Source organism: Egretta garzetta, unplaced genomic scaffold, assembly GCF_000687185.1.
Source record: "Egretta garzetta isolate BGI_Z169 unplaced genomic scaffold, ASM68718v1 scaffold3, whole genome shotgun sequence".
NCBI classification, from domain to species: domain Eukaryota; kingdom Metazoa; phylum Chordata; class Aves; order Pelecaniformes; family Ardeidae; genus Egretta; species Egretta garzetta.
The window spans coordinates 687,561-704,400 of record NW_009259099.1 but is presented as its reverse complement, the minus strand read 5'-3'; the positions used below and the strand labels follow the sequence as shown (position 1 = coordinate 704,400).

Below are 16,840 nucleotides of genomic sequence, written 5' to 3'. Positions count from 1 at the left end.
AAGGGGTAATGGTTTTAAACTAAACCAGGGTAGGTTTAGACTAGATCTAAGGAAGAAGTTCTTTACAATGAGGGTGGTGAAACACTGGAACAGGTTGCCCAGAGAGGGGGTGGAGGCCCCATCCCTGGGAACATTCAAGGCCAGGTTGGATGGGGCTGTGAGCAACCTGATCTAGTTAGCGGTGTCCCTGCTCCTGCGGGGGGGGTTGGACTAGATGACCTCTAGGGGTCCCTTCCAACCCAAAACATTCTATGATTCTATGATTCTATAAATGTGCACTACGGGACCTACCCAGCCTTACACCAAGCCGCTGTTCATGCAGCATCCAGACTGGCCACCGCCGTGCTGCCAGCAGCATCACGGCTGTCTGAACACCCAAGGCATTGCAGCAGCAAGATCTCCTCCGCAGCCTTCCAGCTGTAATGGATGCTGGTGGGTTTGGATTGGGATGTATGATCCCTGTGAGCTGAAACATGGGGAAAGAGAAGGGAAGCAATTTGTTAAGCACCCGAATAAGCACTGGTGTTGCTATGTTGCTAATTATATTCTGTATTCTTGTACAACAGAATGTTGTGCAATCGGGATGTGTAGTACCAGAAATAAAAAGGTGTGTCGGGCATGTACTTGCAATTAATACTGGTTCTGCCTCAAGGAATGCGACGTTTTATTACCTCTGATGCTCGCACACCATTCAACTGCAATTATCTTGTCAGGAGAAGTGGAAGGCAGCTGTAATCTTGTACAACAAAGATTTGTTCACTGAAGGATTTCTTGTGTTATAAATTGTCTTCTGAAGATAACACGAAAGGAAATTAAAAGCAAATTCTGTAGAAAAGGGTCTAATCAATTCTCACTTCCGTTCATTTATTTGGGCTCTCAAATCAAACAACAACTGAGTATCTTCTCAGGATTTTCTCCGATTAAGCTTTGTAAACAACGTAAGGAAGACGCGGTAGAGATCTGGAGACTGCCTATAGCTTTTAATGCACTTTCCTTTTAGCCTGGACTCATTGGGTTTAATCCTGATTGGAATCCCAAGGGAAAATGCCAGTGTCTGTTCACTTCATCTTAAGGACAAATACTTGAGAGGGATTTATTGGAGAACAGTCGTATAATCAGCCATAATTCAGTGTGTTGCAGTCTGTTCATAAGGAAGATTCAGCTGAAGGCAGACGACTCTGGCAGGTCATGACAGCAATGCTTCGGCAGAGAGCCGTGAGGGAAGATCATGGAGCAATTTATCTGAATTATCGTGATAGAAATGCATGGGTTAACCACATTCTTCAACATGAAAAAATAATATCCTTGGAAAAATAGTCATTTCAGTTGTAGATCTCAGGGAGGAATCTCGTACGATTGAGCTCAGTAATAAAAACCCTGCTGGCTTCAGTAAAGACTTCGCTTACTGGGTTTTCACCCAGAGAGGAAAATCTGAATATTCATCTACAATTTAGAAGAGACTCCCCAAGGACCTCTCATGTAGCCTAGCAGTCACCTTTCTGCACACCTTTCAAACAGGCGTCAGAAGCAGCAAAAGTGCACCATCTCTGCACACACTTACCTCATGGATGCGCTACCAGACATCAGGACGGAGGATGTTGGTTCACTGCTCTATCTTTGATCAGCAGGATGAAACGATCCCTGGACTTGCGAGTGCTCCAACTTCCCTTCCGAACTGGCAAACATCCTTTCCTCTTCTGCTAATTAACTCATCTTCAGAATCCCTGTTTAGACTCTGCCATTACGTATGTGACCACATAACCAAATGAACGTTATAAATTCCTTTGCACATGAAAGGAAGTCTCAAGAGAAACAAGAATCACATTTAAAACTCAATTTCAAAACACAGACGCTGCCAGGCATCTCGCCACATCTCATTACGGAATCCACTCGTGGCCTCAATCCCTCCAACGTTTGCTGTCAGATGGCAACAGTTTTCTTTTAATAGGCTAAATACTGAATACTCAACCTGCCCTTTTAATAACAGGGCTTGTTCTTCTCTTGCTGTGTAGAGCTCCTGTTAACGGCTCTCTGTACAATTCCGAGCCCATGGCATAATACCAGCACATGAGCAGGCAAAGGGACCAATAATTGTTTTTTCAAGAACCATTTTACAATGTGTTTCAGGATTCAGCTGCTCATTAACAAACTAAGAGGGGGATTTTCCAAAACATTCTGCGTTGGCCTAACTGTAGCAGTGATGGCTCTGAAAATGCCACCCCTACTCCTTAGCTCTTCAGAAGAACTTCTAAGTTCTGATCTGAATGCAGACCAGTGCAGCGGTATCAGCCTGAATAAACAGAAGCTGAAACCATAGTGGTAGCACTTTAAGGTGGCGTCACATCTGGTACTGAATGACACCACCTAAAAAAGTCTCCCTTTTAACTACTTCACTGCTCATCGTTCTAGCAGAAACCCGGTCGCCGCTGGCTATGGTGGGAAGATTGCAGCAAGGCAGAGCCAGGGCAGCGACTCCGTGGGACAAAGGCGGCATTTGCTGTTCCACCAGCTGTAATGTCATCATTGTTTCTGCCCAAAAGGAGGGAAGATACATGCAACTTCTGCCGTGTATCAAAAAAAACCCCAAACAACCTGTTCAGGGCTCAGTGTCTTGTCAACAGGCAGAAGACACAGCCCGGTTACCGCAACCTCACGCTTCCCCAGGCAGCTCCTTCAGTCCCAGCAGATCTGCAGCACACTTGAAAATCTGTGAGGGAGAATAAAGTCAGCATGGGATGGCAAGAGACTTTGGTCTCCCTGTTCTCCCACAGACATCCCGTGCGGCCTTGAGTACGGCGCCTTCAGGCCCAATGTGTATTTACACACTTAAATCACCCTAAATATGATTTCAGAAGCCTTCATCTACATCTAAATTCCTTTACAAATCTTGCTTTTTGATCTCTCCAGCTATAGCTGTATTATCAAATCAGCTCAAGGCTCCACCGGTGCTAGAAATCCAACCCCCGGTTGTTCTTAAGATTTAAGTCCTGCCCTGCACGGGCTCTCCATCAGCACCAGTTCTCCCACGGGTAACCTCCGGCATGGGGAGCAGGGTGGGGTGGCTGCCTCAACGCTCCACGTCTGCCTCTCCAGGCCATGTGGACGAGGTCGCAGAGCCAGTAGCTCCAAGATCTTAGGACTAAACTGCAGCAAGGAGAGCAGCAGCAGCATCGACGTAGGGAACACAGATGTAGAAACGCTCTGTAAAATCGGAGAAAGCAAGAAAAGCCCTGCTTCACCTCACAGACAGGGAAAGCAGGCTTATGTTAAGGCTGTACTTACAAACCTTGGAATGGGGCCATCTACGGAAAAAAGGGCTGTTGAGTGGATGCATCTATTTTCCCATTCTTCCAGTAATACAGCTATACAATTTGTTTTGTACTTCTGAACCAAACAATTGCACATTCACAGTTGGAGGTAGGGTATAAATATTGTCTCTAGCTGATCCCTTGATCCAGTCGTCCTAGCTGAATTAATCACATTGGCAAATCAATCCCGGATTTGTTGCTGTCAGAGCAGATGGCCAGGCAGACTGCATTTGGGAGCGAGGCCGGCACATTCTCCTTCCAGTTATCCAGCAGCATTTTCCAATGGCGGGTATTTAAAATTAGACATTATTCTGAAGAAATGCTAAATCTCTCTTGTTCCCCATTCAGCTCAGTAAGGGTACTGACCCCTAACTTTCTGCCCTACTTCTGCCCTCTGAGGCCTTAGTGAAAGTGCAGGATGGCTGGCGCCCCTTTCCCTTTCAGCTGAACATTTTCTGCCCCATTTTCTTCTGCTGTCTTCCCATTTTCTGCAGAAAAGAGGTGACAACAACAGGTGCTGTTTGGCGTGGGGATTTCAAGGGCGCATTACACGAATTGTTGAGCTGAGTCCTGCAGGAAAGGGAAGAGAAGCCGCGTTCCAGCTGCCTGCCACGGCACGTAACAGCAACAACGGTTAACGCTGCGCTTTTCAAAAAGCCTTGCTGGGACGTCCCCCATCACAGTAGTAAATTTGCCATGAAAGACAGTCAGGCTGTTTTCCCAGTGTTCACATCTGTTCTGCATTCAGAATCTTTCTGGCTGATAATTGCTCTCTTCTCCCCTCTGTCTCCTGCCGAGGAACTGCTAGAGCTGCCCCGGGGAGTTTCAGCTGAGCTCAGTCGCCTTCTGTAGGAGATGTCTCACCACCAGAGGTGAACAAGGTTGACCAAGGGTGTGTTTGCAGTCCCTGTAAGAATGAAACGCGACAAAACAGTCCAGAGGAGACAATCCCCCTGCAGGTGTGACAAAACGGACCACGCTGATTAACTACATCTATGCAAATGGATTAAAATCATCTCCTTCATCTGATGGGTGCATTAGAGAAAAGGCATAGAGCCTAGTCAGACCAGGGCCGGGCTGTACGATGCTGCACCCGCGCGCTGCCAGCCCGCTGTCCCCACAGGATCACATAACCTCAGCATGCCAAAAGGAACAACAGATACGGAAGAAAACCTACGAGAACCAGGAGGGGAATGGTGGCCAAGTTTTTGCAGATGTGAACACAATTTTACATGCCAGTAGCATCCTAACCGCTACCAGAGAATATTCACTTGCTTAGTATTTCACCATTTGCCTTCACTGTTTTTCACAAAATGAAAACGGAGTGTTAATAGAAAAACTGAGGTATGTCATTGCTCGGCCTTCCGCTCCAGCTTTCAATATGGAGTCCTGGCAGATACAAACGTTTGTTAACTGGAGAAATGAAAAGGTAATGCCAGGGCTCCTTGTACTTCAGAACTGTTGTGTTCATTGAAACATGGCTGGAAATGAAGCTCCCAACAGCTTGAAATCAGCACAAATCAGGCCAGCCCACTACCTTACACAACAGCCCAGAGAGACGTTGCCAGCTCCCCAGGATCAACTGTTGACCCCAGAGGTGTATTTTGAGAACTACAACTCCTTTGCCTTGCAGAACCTACGTGCCTGCACATCTGGCAGTTCCAGCCTGCTCTTTAGGAACACCAGGGCTTCCTCTCAGATCCCGGAAAAAATTCTCTCTTCCTCAGCAGTTCCAATTTAAGCTGTGTGCCCAGACCAGCCCGGAGGCCAGCTCAGCACACACGACTGACTCCCTGCACTCGATACCCTTCTGGAGTAAAAGGGGAAGAAGCAACTACCCCACAAATTGGCACCATCTCCACAGCTCTTCCTTCACCCTAAGGGAAGACCCTGCAGAGAATGACTGGTACCAAACAAGTGTCATACACGTAGAAGCAAAATCCAAGAACTCCAGCACTGAGATCTATAAACTCCTCTGTGCAGGCTTTCCCACGTGAAGATGAGCATGGTTTTTTTTTTCTAACTGGCCACATCTTAGGAGATTGACAAGTCTTATTCTGGTTTCTACTGTAACACAGGAACAATCCAACTAGACCAGGCCAAAACTTTGTTGGGTCTCTATAGCAGCCAGCATGCCTGCAGCTACCAAGAGAGGTGCCTTAGCCCCCCCTCCACCGCCCCCCCCCAATGTCCCCACACAGGTGAGGTCTCCTCTGCTGCTGCAGAGGGCCCTGGAGGGCATCACCAAAAACGCTGCTGACGTGACTGTGCAAACAAACATGCACAGGGGATGGCCCACCTGCCACACGTCCTCCTTTTTGTTCCAAGGGGTGAGTCCCATCTTAAATCACCACTTCTATCCCACACGAGCATCACAGAATAAACCCTGACCACTCGTGTACCCACATTGTGCCTCAGGTCTTTGTCCCCCAGCCTCCCTGCCGGCCCCGCCAGCGCTCCCCGTTAAGGGTGCTCAACATCCAGATGTTCTACCACTCAGTGCCACCCTATCAGTATCTCACCAGCTTGCGCTCGTCTTCCCCACCCTCAACGTGCACCCAAACACGACGTGGCAGGACCTGCAAGGAACAGGTAAGCAGCTTGGGGGAGCCAGCTTGTACTCCAATCGAATTCCACAACCCATGGGGGGCATGAACAGTAGGCAGAGGCACGCTCACAAGACCCTTTGGCTGGCGTCCCTTTCACTGCCAGGACACTCCAGCAGTGATTGCCCCAGCTCCTCTTCCAGCTTTTCCAGAACCAACTAAATTTCTCCTCTGCATCATCCCCAAAGGCCCTGCCAAGTTAAGGGATCTCCTTAGCAAACTCCTCCTAGCCCTGGGCGAGCCATCTATTCACAAACAGAGAAGAAAAGGCACCAGCTGTGCGAGATACCCTGGCCACATGTACCTTGCAGATCTGTACTGCTGCACAGAGGTTTTCTATTTTGTTCCCTTCCCTCTCCTTGACTTTAATGACCACTCAACTGCCCTTTTCATACAACTATTAAAGTCAATGACCTTTCCTGAATGAAAGCAGCTGCCCTTCACTTCAAATCCCCAGGATCTCCCTGCAATTCTCTTCAGTCAGCTCTTGTTTTTATGATGATCTAGTAGCAGTACCAGTAAACTATTGCCTCCTTTTCTAGTTAAGCATACTCAATGAACAACAGGGAATGCCACAGGACTCCACAGGTGACCTCCCCCTCTGAGGTGAGAGTTATTTATTCAGGTTTTTTCCCCTTCTTCCCTTTAATCAGCTGTTCTTGAGAGCCATTCTTCTCCCACAGCAGCTTAGCTGGGGCTTTTGGCAACAGATTTTGTTGCTATATACTTAGGTGACCAAGATGCCATTCAAGAGCCAGATGTGCTGAAGCAGCTGTGCATTTTCTCCTCCACATAGCTCTCACCTAAGAGAGAAGGTGGTTACTTCTTTCACATCTAATCTGTGGCCCATTAACGCTATTCTTCAGCATTGGCAGAAACAATGTATGTCAGCTACTGAAGCTGAATTCCTTGGATTAGCTTTAGCAGGTTTTTTCCAACAATATAGGGGAAAAAAATCCGCAAAGATCAGGAAACAAAGACAGTCGGTAAGAAGGAGGAAAAGGACCGCTTCAATCAGATTAATGTAGGGGTCTCTTGGGCAGGAAAGAGATGAGCCAACGACAGTGAGAAGGAAAAGGTACAACTAAGTTCCTTTGAGTCCTTCAAGCTCTGAGGTCTCCTTGACAGCCACTCTAACCTTGTTCAGTTGGCCCCTGCGCTCTACTGCACTTCACAGCTCCAGGTTAGGCCAGGAGCCTTGACCTTGTGGGAGAGATGCAACACAGAAGCCCAAGTTGCATTTCAGAATGAAATCTAGACCCCCAGCTGTCCTGCAGCTCACACCAGTAATACACACCGAGTTCTGTGACACGAAGGTGCAAAGCAGCGGAGGAGGAATCCCGCAGTATTCCATCAGCTGCTCTCCTCTCCCTTGCTGCCACCCTTTGCAACTGATGGAGAGAGGAATTATTTCAGGTAGAAGAGCAAGTGAGGGAGCACACTGAAGACCGTGCTACAAGTCTAAAGCAAACTGCAGGAAGCTGAGAAAAGGAGGAAGGTCATACCGCGTATTAATAGCTCTTCCCCTATCAGACACCCATGCTAGATATGCTACTTCGCAATTAAAACAGGGCAACAGAACCTCTTAATTAAACATTTTATTTAAACCGATACAAGCACCATGCTTAGCAAAAAAGATTTGGTTTATAGTAAACATGCAATGTGAACTAGCAGAGACTAAACAGCATATGGAAGTTGCACTGGTTACTGATATTTTCACGGAATTGCCAAATTCTCAAAACTGGCCACGAACCTCTCGCACCTTTTACCACCCGCAGCACTGGTGCCAACCCTGACGTGTCGCAGTACGCAAGTCGCATCGACTCTGGATCATGTAACAGAAGCAAGAGTTTCACTGCGCCCCGTCGCATGGCCCATCACACACCTCTGTTTCACAGTTTACACATATATGTTATAAAAAAAAGTTGTGTGACATTTATTTATTTTTGAGTGCGCCAAAGCGAGGAATTGAACTCCCTTGCTTTTGCACATTTGATTCAGACCCCTGTTACCAGTTTAACATTGTTCCCGGACTAGCTATATTACAGTTAAAGGTACAAAAATGGAATCTTGGTACGAATGCATCAGATGCTCCTTTGGAGAAGTGAAAAGGTGTCAACACCCGCATTATTGCCTCCTTTGATAGATCAAAACAGCATTCATGATACTAGAAACACACTTAAACCATCAAATACCAGCATTTAATTTTTTTTTTTTTGTTAAAAATATTGAAACAATACAAGTCCATTTTATGGGCTGACATGCAAACTCATGCTTTAATTCAGCTTACCATCAATTAATAGGATTACAAGAGCTGTATCCCAGCCAACTATTCAATATTTAAAGCAAACCAGATTAATTGTGGCAGAAGTCTCCCTTTATGAGACCTTTAACTCCAGGCCAAGGGTTTTATGGCCAACTTACTAACTCCTGAAAAATAGGAGCTCACAATGGAAATCGCTGACTCTTACACCTTTAGCTACAAAGGCTCCTAGAGGTGGCATTAGTTAATCTATCTTGTCCTTTAGTTTGAACCCTCTCTAGAGATCTGAAAATTCAAGACAAATGTATGATTACAGATGGGCAACTCACTAGTCAAGCACAGTCAGAACATACTGGCCTTTTGGACACAGACACATCTGCCTCCCGCTGATCTTAAGGGGGCAGCAGTACAGAAAATACAGTTCTAGAAATAAGGTGGGAAAAGTACATTATGAAAACAAGTATTATTTGTGCAGGAAAGATTCTGACATAATTAATGTCTCTGTTTAATCAAGTATTAGCACTACCTGTACCTCAAGAGCCTAGGACAGTAAGCAGCAGGCAGTTGTGTCAAAACACTGCGTTAAAAGCAAGGAAACCACAGACAAGCCTAGAACAGGAAACTTCCTCTGCACACTCATTCTCCAAGTACCTGCAGCTGCTTCCTCACTTCCACAGCTCAGAGAGGGGAAGGAGGTCCAGCTACCAAGCAAGACTGTTTGAAGAATAATACTGGTGGGCTGAGCAGCATCAACATCACCTTTCACAAGAAAGTGGGCTTTAACACTCTCATCAGGATTTGTTCACTTCCTACAAGCCTCAAGAGGCAGCACCCAAGGCAGAAAGTCCTGAAGTGGAGGCAACAAGAACATCCCAGGTGAAAAGAATTCAGACTGAAGATACAGCCAAAAGTAGCGATATTTTCTTGGCCAAAGGTGGAGTGATCCAGAGATGAAGAATCAAATTCAATCATTTGACTGCAGCAGCTCCTCCTGAGAGAGACAGGCCCTTTTTACAGTTATTTTTGTCAAGACCTGTGCAAGCAGCAGTTGGATGCTGGCAGCCCACCAGTGTACAAAGTACAACGACGATTATTAATCCAGTTTTCCCCACTGCAAATCAAGCTGAACGTTACAAGTGGCAGCTTCCCTCTCACCCACGCTGTACTTTGACATGCCTTACCTTTCGCACATGCCAACAAAACAAGATTCTTGCTGTCTCAAGACTGATGCTTAGAATGACACTATTCTTTAAGCCAAAGTCTTATTTATACAGTGTTTGTCACAAAAGACATTGTTTTTATTGATCTGTAGTACAGAATGATCAAGCAACAGTTTCATAATCAACATTTTTTTTGTCCAGCGAAATGAAATTGTTTTTCCAGTTCACTACGTTAGCACAGAAGTTTAGTTTTAATTACAAGCATTTCTTTCCCGCACTGAAAGATCAATTTAATTGGATCACTCTAACATGAATTTTGAAAAGCTCCTCTCAAGTCAGATTCGTATACAAATAAATGAGCAGTAACATCAAACTAAGAAGAGATTTACCAACACTGAGGACCTTTGCAAATGAATTCCTTGTGATCTTAAAGGAATTAGTGTTTTAACGCTAACACAACATATGTTTACAAATGAAAAATAAACCTTCTTTCAGCAAAGGTTTCACAGCATGAAATACTGGCCTCCAAGTTTAACACTGCATTCCTTCTCACCAAACAGATTTGTTAGGGCAGCTGTATTTTAAGGTATGTTATCAACAGGAAGCTGCTCTTACGCAGATACTTACTCAGTAGCACAACAAACACTCATGAGCAAGATAGTGAGATACTGTCACACGAGTACTCCTTTTGCCACTGCATGGGCTGAACACATCCCATATCAGACAACTACTCTATTCAATATAAAACAGACCTGTAAAAAGACCGGTCATTTATAAAAGTTAAATACTATTTTCACATTAGAATATTTGCTGTCTCAAAGAGATGAACCGTAAGTAAATGAAAATCAAATAATCACTTATGCAAAAGCTTTATCTGGAATGTAATTTTGACCAACAAGCAGTTAAGAAAGTTAGAGACTGTAATTAAAGTACTCAAAAGCTATGTGTGGCCAACTTTTATAACAAAAGAGATATAAATCATTCATTATCATCAAAAGCTTTAAACCTCCTGACTCCTACAAATGGAGTAGATGACTGGAATTTCAAAGAAAATGAGGTTAGCTTTTTTTTTCTTTTTTTACAGATGTCAACTGCAACACTAGGCACTAGGAAAAATGTTACTTGGATTCTTTAACAAAGTTTTTACCAAATTTGTAATAAGTGGCAGTGTAAAATTCTCAAGTCATTTTAAAGCTAACAAATTAAAGGCACACAGTATTAACAGGTGTTCATATAACAGGAAAAGAGCACAGAGGTAAACTTCTTAACAGTGTAGTAAGTTATATATGCAAGACTTCTGGTACGAGAGTAACCAGAGTTGTAATTCAGCCCTTAGTTATCATCTAGTTCCTGTAAGACTGTATTTGTATGAGAACTGGACGGTCAAAGCTTTGCCCTGAAATTTAGTAAGATCGACTCAGTCAACTGAGGAATTACTGGCATGACAAAAATCAGCTCCAAGAATTTAAGAAAGTTCACATGGACTCGATGGAAAGATAAATGAGCGGATTTGCTGTGCAAGGATTTTGTCTCTTTAATACTAAAAGCTTCCAGGGAGTAGTTTTCAAAATTGAGAAGACATTAAGTCCAAAAGTCTGAAAAGTGAGTGACAGTACACTATTTCTGCATATAAATGGCTAGTATATGTCATAAGGATGCATTTGTAGCTCAGAAAAAGTTAGCGTCAGCTTCCAAATTATGTTTGTAGATAGTTATAAATCCAGAACTGAACTATTTTAGTTATAGAAATATTAGTCACAAGAGTGCAAAAGGAGTCCCTGCAGAGGAGTATTCCCTTTTAACAGGTACAAATAAGGAAACACCTGCAAAGATTTGTTACTTCAAGGAGACAGACCTGCTATTCTTTGCACAAACTTTGCACAAGAGATATACTGCAGGAGACAGATGTAAATACAGTGCATTTTTTTAGATGTAAGTATTCATGTCTGGTTCCAGTATTATCAGGATGGTACATAAATACTTATTACAGAGGTTTTTCTTAATGGAAGAAGCCCAGTTTCTCACGCAGCCATTCTTCAGTTAGGTCTTCTGTATTTCTTATTTCAAATACCTAAACAAAATTGCAATTCTTGAGGTGATGGTACTTGAAAGGAGTAAGCATACAATGCAATCAATACCTTTCCACACAAGTCGGTTGAGCAGTAATAAACTAGTAACCAAAACCTGGAGTTTTCACATGCTTTCTCGAAAGGACTGGTTAATATTCTCAAGAAACATCAGTGGAAAATACACAAGACTAAATGGCAAAGAATATTACTAACTCGAACAAGAATTCCGTAATTCCTATTTGTAGGTTTCATTATTCTTCTTTTAAGAATATGTGAGAACAGCACATGTACAACATCTTAAAGTTACTCTGAAATGGCACCATCTCATATGCATTATCTCAGCAAGAAGACTGTCTCTTTGAATACAAATTAATTTAACCTCTGGGCTGAATTAAGCCTAAAGCTCAGGAAGTTTGTTTAGCCCAAGACACAGTTATTCTTTCTTTGAACTGAAATAAATCCATAGTATCCAGCAGCATATGGTTTTCCCTGTAAGAAACAAGCTTGGGATACCTCAGAACAGAAAACTTGCAAAAAAACACCCCCAAAACCACCAACCCAAAGCTTTGTAGAAGTTTAACATACCCTTGAAGAAGAAAACAAGACCAAAGACATCAATATGCTCTTTTACATTCCATATAGGCAAATAACAGTTTTGTTTTGGTTTTAGTACCCTTGAAGAGAGGCTAAATTAACTCTGTATTGCTAACTGGAGTCTTTGAGATGCCCACAAGTGGATCATCTTTTCAGAAGAGTCAGGTAAGTAAATTTTACAAATCTACTGTCCTTCAAAAGTGTTCTTCCAGGCAACGAAAACAAGAAAACTATTTTAACTGGAGACCGCTGTTTATTATTCTGACAACACTGAAAATAAAGCTATGTCAGCTCTAAATCAGTTATCTGTCCTGCTAACAGTATGGAGTACCTAGGTGCAAAAAGCATGCTCAGTCCAACAGAATGGATGGGATTTTGTAAGAGAAAACAAGCTTCTCAGTGAACCTGCTCTTTAGAATGAACTTCCTATTTAGTCCTGTCCTCAGCCATTTCACCATTTTAATCTTCTTCAAGAAACAATTCAAGTTTTGCATCGCGTCTTCCTCATTTCCCATCTCTGCTGGAGCAGGCTCTGGACACTGCTTCTTGTATTCAGACAGTGATCCACTACTATCAACTAATACTGAATTTTTTTTAAGTAAAAGATAGGGGGAAAACCCAAAATTCAGTGTTATAAGAACAGAACAGCTTAACAGAAGCCAAGCCAATATGCAAGCCACTGAAAAAATAAGAGGACTCAGCTGAGTCATGTACAGCAATCACACCAGGAGGAAGTCACAGCATGAGCTAAAATGAAACATGGCTCAGTGAGTGGCAAGAATAAAGCACATTTGAAGAGCAAGTAAGCAAGCTGAACTGGAAACAGGCTATCCTCTGGCTTCAGAACGATGATTATCATGGGCCTCTATATCCACTCCTAAGCTTTCATTTAAAAGCCTTTCAGACTGAATTTCTCCCACTTGACAGGTGACGGTGACTCCAATACAGCTACTCCCCAGTCTTTCACCTTCTCATCAACTCTTCCTTCTCACTCACTGAAAACTGCCTTCCTCCTTAAGGAATTCTTCCTTTCTGTCAGAGATGCTAGAGTCCTCAGGCCTCTAAGATGCAGTTTCAACAGACTTAAAAAAAAAATAAATAATTTTTTGGGGGGCTGTACTGATTGCTTCCACCATCTTATCTTCTGCTTCCCTCCTATTTACTCCTGTCAGCTTGATGTCTAATTTAAAACAGAGAGGTCATTCCTTGTGAGGTACAGCAAGAAGAGGTAGAAGTTCACAGTTCTCTTATTCCCCCGGTATACATTTTTCCTGGGATGTTAAAGTATTCAGGACCAGGAGGACCAAAAGGGAATGGTGCTGTTGGGGAACAGTGAAGTCATTTCACATTGTATGAAAAATCTGAAGTGACCACTGGCTTTGTTACTGGTTGAAACTAAAACTAAGAAAACTAGGTGCTAATTAAGCAGAGATTTCAAAGATCTCCAATATGACAATTAGGTCGCAATTTTTTTTTTTTTTTAAATATATATATATACCTAGGCCTAGTGAATGCAGTGATTTCTTCTGGTCTCAGTACTGGAGGAAGCAAACACAGGAAGATTTAGAATTGTTCAGCACTTGGCACGTATGTTACTTATTCTGAAGGCTATGTTCTGCAGGCATACAACCCCATGCAGCAAAACTAGCCCACACCACACCATACCAAGACTTCAGTCTATTCTTCCCATCAATAAACTCCTTCCTCAAAGACAAGACATCCATCCTATATTTTAGAGATGGAGAGTATTTATTTACTGTTCTCCCTGTACCCTAAAATGCCAGAAATCTCCTAAAACCCCTCTCTTCAATCTTCCTAAACCAGAATCTGTTGACTGTAATTACAAAGTCTCATTAACACCCTTCTTGCGACAGTGCAAGCATGACACAAAACAGCTTCTGCAACATGCATTTAAGGGGGAAGACAGTTAGTTCAACTAGTCAGTTATACCTTAGTGAGCTCAGCTGTCTGTACAAGCTTATTCTTGCTTCCAGCATACATCAGGGGGGGAAGAGATGTTTTCTTCAGTTATTTTGACTGCAACACTTCAAAATTAAGATTGTATTTTTTTTTTTTAAAGAACCCCAACTGAAAGCTGAAGTCTCCATTCAGAAAAGTGACCTATTTCTTTATATGCATTATCAACCTTGCTCTTACTTTCGTATCTAGTACTTGAGAAGCATTTGCAGAAGTAATAGTGCAGGTTGAATCAGTGGTCTCAACATGCACCTGCATTTCTGCTTAGAGCTAACATCAAACATAGCAGCAGTCAAACATGAATCACAACAGCCAACAAAGCAGTACCTCCTGCCACTACAGAAGTGTGCCGATTACACTGCATTCCATTCTTTGCCCTCTTGCTATTTCTGGAAGATTCCCATGTCTTTGCTCATTACACCTGTACAGATCTTTATAGCATATGCCTTTGAGCTGGAGTCAAACTGAAAACAAATCAAGTCACTTTGAATTTGTTGCTCTTTCTCCTTCCTCATCTCTCCCTAGATCCTCCAACTGAATCAAGATTACTCCCAACATGGAACAACTTCACTCACAGTTGCAGTTAACTGCTTTTAGAGCCCCAGCTCTAAATTGTTCATTGTTTCTGACTCCAGTACCAGCCTAATCACTAACGTTTGCAGACAATTTTTGGTAACAGAAAACCTCAAGAAAGAAAAAAAGGCATTTCTTCAGAAGCTTCTTGTTTAGTAGTTTCTAGATATGAGTGTACTTTTAAATCTTGCCACCCATAACGAATGTTGTCTAAGCTCTCTTTTCGTACAAAATACTACATGTCTGCCTGCTTTGCTACTTCAAGGTCTTCCAGGAAGTTTCTTACTGCTGTTATAACTCTCAAAATATCCATCCTTCTGCAGAGAACACCCATAACATTCATACAAAGAATCTCAGATAACTACAGAATAGCTGTTCACTAGTTGCTAAACTCCTCTACCTACCTAGTTATTCTAGTTCTGAGTAAAACAATGCAATCAATTTATCTTCTAGAGGATAACAAGGATAATCCAGTAATACCAGCAAGCTACTGTATTACATTTCAGAACACAGATGGAAGCCACAGGAGCAATTCAGCTCTGTCAGTCCAATCAAGCCACAGGTTATTTGGCTTCTGTTAAAATTACACAGTTCCCTGTGCAGGTACATTTATGTTGAAGGCTGCTGTGATGCAAGCAGAGGAAGCTACTGCTCTGTATAAACTCGGGACGATTTCAGTCTCTTTCTCCTTGAACAGAGTCTCTTCACCCAGCACTTTCACCTGCCCAAATCTGGGTTATGGAGCCCTTTTTTCCTCCTTTTCACCCACAGTTGTAACAGCCCTTTAGACCTTCACATGACAGCACTGTTTGGAGGCATCCTCTGTTGCTGCCCATTGCATATAGGCCCCCTGGAAAATCCTCCTCTCCGATGCCATCGGAACCCTTTTAGAGAGTCTCGTTCCTTCCATGGGTAGACACAGGTTCCCATGTCCTTCTGAGAAGGAGAGGAATTTCTTCCCACCCGGTTGCTAACATCTGAATAGCAAGATGGACAGAGGCAAGCATAAACCCTCAGGAACAGAGGGGGCATCTTCCAACCCTCTCCTCGCTCATTCCCTAAGCCTTGTCTGGTCATATTTTGAGGACTCCCCAAGATTTGAACAGAGGGTGACAGGAAAGACATTAGGTTAAACCTAGATGAATAGATTCAGAGTGCTCCGGGCTTTCCTGAGCGCACCACTGACACCACAGTGGGCAGGCACATTTAGAAAGACAGCTTTTGGCCAGCTATACAGGAAACTAACACTTCTGTTCAGCCTTCAGAAATGGAAAAGGGAATCTCTTCTACCATACTTCCTAAGTGCTCTAAATGTAAACCCCAGAGGCAGCGAATATCTCTAGCAACTAGGGAGATCTGGGCAGATGGGAGCATCTACGCCTGTCATGAGCTGCTGGTAAGGATGGAGCTAATATACCAGAGATTCCTCTCTGCCAAAGAAGGTCTCCAGATGATGCCATAGCTTTATAGTGCCTTGTTTCCAGCAGTGGCATAAGCAAATCTAGCCTTACGCATCTGAAGCACTATTTGAGCATTGAGCACTCATCACTTATCTTCCATAGCAAAGAATATTCCCATATTTACAGCATATAGTAGCTACCGTTCACAGTGTTCACTCACCAACTGGACTGGAGAAGATAAAGCACAACGGATAAGAAACTCTTCCATCATCATGCTGATACTTGTAACTATACACAATAAATGTTTTTTCTGAGGTTAAAGAAACTAAGAAATCAATTATTTTATTAGGATATAATCCTGTTATCAGAGCTTGATGCAGGCACAAGTAAGTCTTGCATTCCAGAAGATGCTTTAAATTTTATAAGTAGTCTCACTGTTCTCCTCTTTTCACTTCCATATTTGACTTTCAGAACTGACCCCGCCTATCTTTACCAACGCCTACCACAGCTCAGTGTGAGGGCTCTCTCTGTGTTACTATTTCACACCAGAGTGCTAAAAATCACCCTTTCGTCACAAGTATTCCTCTCCCAGCTTTGTAAACAGACCTCCCACACCCACCAAGGTGTTTCTGGCTTAATGAAAGCCAATTTTTTTCTTTGCAGATTAAGAACTTCATTGTTTCAGGTGTTTTGCTGAATTTGAACTCAAGGTTTAGCTAGGCCTCCTCCTTTATAGCCTCCTCCTGCACTATGGTCATGAAAGGAAAGATGGCATGTGGAATAGTGCCAGCCAGCTTGTGAGGATAACAGAGGCAGATATTTTCCTCACTTAGAGCGTTAACTACCCCTTATTTCATCTAGTTAAAGAATAATTTTCTTGCCCCTCTTTC

The 16,840-nt window shown here is 43.1% G+C and overlaps 1 protein-coding gene across 1 annotated transcript in view; it reads right to left on the bottom strand.

Moving 5' to 3' along the window:
* Positions 1-14,047: 14,047 nt before the first annotated feature.
* Positions 14,048-16,840, bottom strand: part of GMFB (glia maturation factor beta) — a 5,092-nt gene continuing 2,299 nt past the window's right edge. The window contains exon 5 of the mRNA XM_035890724.1: positions 14,048-16,253. Within this exon, the coding sequence (XP_035746617.1) occupies positions 16,163-16,253 (91 nt within the window). The 3' untranslated portion in view covers positions 14,048-16,162. The remainder of the gene's footprint in view (positions 16,254-16,840) is intronic.